Source organism: Buceros rhinoceros, unplaced genomic scaffold (assembly GCF_000710305.1).
Source record: "Buceros rhinoceros silvestris isolate BGI_N320 unplaced genomic scaffold, ASM71030v1 scaffold45955, whole genome shotgun sequence".
In the NCBI taxonomy this organism is placed as follows: Eukaryota; Metazoa; Chordata; class Aves; order Bucerotiformes; family Bucerotidae; genus Buceros; species Buceros rhinoceros.
Genome location: NW_010411983.1, coordinates 8,908 through 15,152, shown reverse-complemented (window position 1 = coordinate 15,152; position 6,245 = coordinate 8,908). Strand labels below are relative to the sequence as shown.

Sequence of the window (6,245 nt, the reverse complement as noted above, 5' to 3'; positions counted from 1 at the left end):
GACAGTCTTCCTTCGTGCCGGGGCCGGGAGGGCTGTCAGGGCGGGATCGCGCCGCCCCTGCCCGCCCTGCGGTGCTGCTATACGGGCTCCGGGCTCTCAGTGGAAGTGTTACAGGCCACAACAAAACAAAATTGCTTTCGTAAATAATAATAATGTCTTCTGATCCAGATGACGGATATATTAACAACTGACATTATCTGGCTTAGAACACTTAGGCAGCAAACTCCAAGCTTAACTCCAGCTTAACTCCAAGCAAACTCTGATACTTAAAGCACAAGGACGAGCTTATCTTTTTAAGGTACAACTTGGAGGTCAAATGCAAAACCATTTCCCATTCGTTTTAATTATCTGGACAGTTCACTCTCTTAGTAGTAAGTAAGGGTTAAACTCACTGCACTTAAACCACACTGTTGTAGTCGGCAGCCATAGACTGCAGGAGAAGAGAGAATGAGAGACCCAGTGCTATCAGCGATCGGTGAGTGGGACACTGGGAATGAAAAGTCCTGTGTGTAATTGCACTTTGATGGAAGAAGCCAGAGCAGCCACGAAGTGAGACTCAGCTTGTAGGAACTATGGAGCCCATCTGATTCCCAAAAGCCACCCTCCAGCACAAGGCAGAGCAGCACTATGGATGACCTTAAGCCTTGTTGGCTGGCAGAGTTCCCAAGATGCTAACCACCTTGAAATTGCTGGGATTTACGCATGGCCCCACTATGCCCTTTCTCCATTTTTTCCAGAGAGCTAATACATAGCTCCTGTACGCCAGACTCATGGTGATGGCATCCTCTCCATGCTTGTGAGTTTGCTGCGGACTGAAATGGTTGACAATAGAGCTGGGCCCAGCGACAAGGTTCTTCTTACTGCAACCCCCAGCTGCATAACCTGCCCATAGAGAACATGGGTGAATTCAGTTGGATTTGGCTTGCCTTTGATTGCTTAGCCATGCAAATCAATGAACACTGCCCCACATAAGGAGCAACAAGCCTGTCAATAAGCATTTGAAGGATGAGGATCTCATTTTGCGGTTTACTTCAGACTTGTTACTTCATGTTCATAATCTGCTCTATTAGAGAATGTAAGCCTTGGCACAACTGTATGTTTAAACTCTGATGTGCATAACACTAGTAGATCAGTCAGCCATTCATAGAATAAAACCCAAATAGATCAATTAAAAAGTATTATTCAAATGAGGCTGAAGAAGGTGACATACATTCGGCAGTATCACTGAGGCCTAGAAGCCACCAATCATGTATGAGAGTAAGGTCAGCTGAATCTTCTCTAAAGGACCAAATATCTAGAAAAATTCAGATTTGGTTGTCAGTGTTTGAAAAATGAGGTCATAAAAAACACCCAGTAGTGGCAAATGCTGTGCACACCAGGAAAAGCAATTTGTGTGTGAATTTGGTCAGCATTTGCAAGTTTTTCAAGCAGGACAGATAACTTGCATAGAAACTTTAGTTAGTCATAGTGTCCATTGGCTTCAAAAGAAGCAAAGACATTTTTTTGTTAACATTGGAGAAAGTTAAGAATTACTTGAGTAATTTTGTAAGTCAGTGGAGAAATGCTTTTGTGATTGAAGATTTAGCCACAACAGTTACTAGGACTAGGTTTGTGGTATATGCACAGATATAAGTGTTTCTTTACAAGAATATGGAAGTGATGGGGTTTCAGTCTGAAGTTTGCTGGAAAACTTTCTTTTTCCCTGCAGGGTCATCTTTTGATTATTGGGTTAGAAGAAAAAGATCAGAATTTAAAGTAACTAATCTATATAGTTACTAAGCAGTATAATGCAAGAAAAACACAAATGTTTTTTGTTTAATCTTGGTCATACTGGTAATTATAGGTTTAAAATTAAAGCTCTATATGCATATGACTAGAGCTAGGATAAATTCACAGGACTTCATAGAATAAAGTAAAAAAAAAACCAATACAAAACCTGCTGAGGAGTCCTCTGCCCTTACATACTCACAGGGAAAAATAAGAGTTCCTCTATCCAATCCATTAAGTGAGAGGAGGAAATGGAGAGATGTGTAAATAATACTGTCATATAAGTGGGCATTTAAGTATCTTTGGCTTTACAAGAATCCTAGAAATATATTTCACTTTTTGAATCTATTATCTTTCCAGGAAACACCATAAGAATCAAACATTTCTGGGGCAGAATGCAACAGAAGCAGCATTTGCTATTCCTTTAGTATTGCTTCAGTAATAGCTGAATAATAGCTGAGTCTGTGATTCTATTTTCTGTCAATTTACTTGAAAACAGGCAAAGTACAAATTAAACTATAATAACCAGGTATTCATATGCCCTGTGTGAAGTACAGCAAGAATTATAGATGGGAGATGTCAACAAGAATGGGAAAAATCCTAGCCTTCCCATCAGTAAAGACTGCTTGAAAAATCTACAGTAGCAGAATTTCTACTCAGCTGTGGTCTGTTACTATGTGGAAGAAGGAATGAAACAATAAAAGGCTCTAGGAAACATAACAAATGATATAGTAAGTGGTCCTTATCTTGCAAAGGATTATTCTCTTCTGGAGAATACTGAGCTCCTCTAAGTGGAAGAGTATCTCCTGCTTCAACAAGAATTAAATCATGTCTTAATAAATTATTGTAGGAAACAGAGCTGCCTAGGTAGAGGCTTAGGTGGAGAAAATAGACTCTATGGTGGGTGTTGGGTTTTTTCCCAATTTTTAAAATATATTTACTCTGGTGATCTGCTCAAACTCTAGTCTAGTTAATTATCCATGCCTCTAATTATTCCAACCAGGGACTGCGTGTTTCTTGTTCTGTACATTATAAGCATTGCATAGTATTGCTTCCTCAGATAATTGCTCTGCTCACTCCTGATACAGCTGCATTTAGGAGGCAAGTCTATCTACAAAATAGTTTCAGCACAGACATTTGAAAAACAAGACTTTTTTTCTTCTGTGTAGAAGTTGCAAGGGGATTTTTTTTAACATGTAAGAAGTTGAAAAGTGCTTGGAAATGCTGTGTTGTTCTACTCTGCCAGTGTGACAGCTTAAAGAGAAAAAGAATTGTCCAGAACTTCTGGCTGTGATGAAGGAGATGACAGGATGTACTGTGTGAAAGGCTGGCAGGAGATACTCCAGGGCCGATACCTGCAGAACTGGACAAGTTTCTGGAAATACTTAAGGGAGGATGTTGATCTACTATTACCAAAAGATTCTGATTAGACTTACTTTTGTCATATTCAGTGTTTGGAAGGATGTACATTGCACATTGTGATTTTAAGTCTCAAATACACAGAAACACTTCTTCCATCACAGTGTAGTGCTCAGAAAGGCTTAGATTTAAGGACTGCATCAGTTGGCTTCGTGAAAAAAAAATTAACTGATAGCTGTAGAGTCTTAAATTCCTGTGAAATGGTAGTTCTCAGTTCCATACAGTGAAGCTAGCTGATTAATTACAGCTACTACTAACCTTTCAGAGTACAAAGAGTCTGAAAAAATGCAACCCAGGCTATCCTCAGTGTATTGCAAAGTATCCAGAATCTCAGTGCATCCCTGGCACAATCTTTTAACAAAATAGCACATTCATGAATTTAAAGCTAAGAATGCCTCAAAGACTTGCAAGATGCTGAGATGCCTCTAGCGTGGCCTTGAGGCATTGGGAACTCTGACATGGCCTAAAGCAATCTGGCATGAAATTAAAATGTAGCTTTTATGAATGTATCCTTTCATCTAATTAGAAACAACTGATATTACAATTCCTCCCCTATCCCCAACCTCTCCAGATTCTAGTATCCTGACAGATGAATTTTTAATGTAATTCGTTTGTAAGTAGCCTCATTTTATATCTTTTTTCATGGTTTTTTAAAAACCCAAGCAATTCAAGAACTATTTGTAAGCAACACAGCAATTTGGGCACAGATAGTGCAAAATTCAGTGCTGCATCATCAGAACAGTCAGTGAAGGGTTCTTGTAGATATCTAAACAGTTTTTCCTGACACTGAGCTTCTCCGTTACTTTCCCATCTTTTGCCTGTTAGCCCTTACCTTTGTGTCATATGATCATGCAGTATTTTTTATAATTACAGTCTCATTTATGATAACCAAATCATATTCCTTTTCTTTTGTAAGTCACACTGAAGTCAGTAGCACTAGTTTCATTAAAAAAGCTGTTACAATTTCGACCTTTTAAAGATAATCTTTTGAATTATTATTGGTCAGTTGGACATGATATTTTTCACAGTACTTAGAACTGAAATTTTTCTAGTCATCTTGAAACAGATCAGTGAAATGAAGTGTAAGACCTGTATGGCATGTGAAAAGTAAGGAGGGTAAATGACTTAATCATTGAGAAAGAGAAAATAAGACATCAAACTCGGGAGCTTTTAAGATTCCTTAGGCCTCAGACACAACATGACATTTCTTTCCTTGCTGGACTTAGTTCTGATAGCTGAGAGCTCAAGTGTTTTATCTTTTGGATCTTGTGGTATCAGTTCTGTCCGTTTTGTTTGGGGTTTTTTGCTTGCTTGTTACAATTTCTAGATGCATAGGCATAGCCTCATTTCTTTCTTTACTTTGTAAGAAGCTTTGAAGTCCCTTTTAAGTACATTATACAGTTGACTGTTACATTTAGCCATGTATTCCTCTTTTTCACAGGCATATGTAAGCATTTACACCACATTTCTGTTTGGTTTGGGGTTTTTTTAATACTTCTGAATAATTACATAGTCTGAAAAAAATTTTCATTGAATTGTCAGTACTACAGAGTAATTCTTTCCTTGGTCTCAGTCTGCCTTCAGCTTTGCAACCTGGTGAGCTTATGACACAGGAGTTACACAGGCCTCATTAAAAGGGTAAGGAGCAGATAATGATACTTTTTCAAAAGCATTGTATTGGTGCTATTCACTTTTTTTCAGCGCTTCTTACCAGATTGCAGACTTCAGCTCCCACAGTACGAACTCTATCATCATCAAATTCCTTTTCTCAAAACATTCCAAGCTGTTTGTGGAAACTGGGCCGACTTAATCATGTAGCAATTGCAGTACCTGATTTGGAGAAAGCTCAATCCTTGTATAAAGATGTGTTAGGAGCACAGGTGAGCGACACTGTTGCTCTTCCTGAACATGGAGTCTACACTGTTTTTGTGGAGCTGGGAAATACCAAGCTGGAACTTCTACATCCTTTAGGAGAGAAAAGTCCCATTGCAAGCTTTCTGCAAAAAAACAAGACTGGAGGAATGCATCATATCTGCATCGAGGTATTTAAACACAATATATCATATAATAAAATAGAGATATTAAAGTATGCATAATTTTTTCATAGGTTTGACCTGTGTCAGGAACAAATATATAAGGTGGTCATATTTCTGAGAGTGCATATTGCATGAGAAGTCTTAAATGCACGTTTTGGTTTTTTTTTTTGGAAATCACAGCTAAATTTCATGAGCTATAAAGATTAAATCAGGGAGGGAAGGGTTAAGGATCCAGTGTGCCCAAGGCCTTGTGAAGAGTGTTTGACAGGTGTCAACCTTCTGACATAGAAAGGATGTACCCTGGAAAAAGATAGAGTTGTAAGTTTAAGCTAAGGCATAGTTTAGATTTTCAGAATTTTCTTCCTGTGTGAAATTTAGTTGATAATTGTATACAGAAGTCAAAAGAGATTGTCAGTCCTACTTAGCAAACTTCAGAAAAGTCTCCAGTTTATTCTGTCCTGTTCCTCCTTGTCTATCAAAGAGAGATGGGTCTGAAAGTACACAAGATCTAAAGATGCTGAGTAAAGTAGTTATTTAGTATATTCATGTTTTAGTGTAGATGTTTGATGCAAAATTTCACACTGTTGCCTATGATATATGGTTTTACTATTTTACAGATATGAGTCCTGCAAATTTTATTATTTCATGCAAACTCTAATAATAAAAAGTAATGGAATTACTGACAGAGCAAAAATTGTTTTCAGAATACCACCATATAGACCAGTGTTTGCAGTTGCATGCTTTAATTGAGAATTGAGAAATTTTGCATACAGAGAGGCATTGCAATTTTTCTTACATTACATTTGCCTATTTGCAGATGTTCAAGAATATGATAATTAATTCTGTTTAAATTGATCCTAAATTGCATTGCTAGGCGTTTCTGCTATAGAACTGTTAAAGACCTCAGTGGAACTTAGGAAATGGGGGGTGTAGAAGAAAGAAGAGATTTACTGTAAGACCAAAAAAACCTTCCAGCCCTCTGTAAGAGCAGTAGTACTTACTTATAGGTAAGGTATAGGTGTA

General features: G+C 37.9%; 1 protein-coding gene across 1 annotated transcript in view; it reads left to right on the top strand.

Moving 5' to 3' along the window:
- Nucleotides 1-4,887: 4,887 nt before the first annotated feature.
- MCEE (methylmalonyl CoA epimerase) overlaps nt 4,888-6,245 on the top strand; it is a gene marked incomplete at its 5' end in the record, with an annotated part of 4,259 nt that continues 2,901 nt past the window's right edge. Inside the window, one exon of the mRNA XM_010136189.1 lies at nt 4,888-5,228. Within this exon, the coding sequence (XP_010134491.1) occupies nt 4,888-5,228 (341 nt within the window). The remainder of the gene's footprint in view (nt 5,229-6,245) is intronic.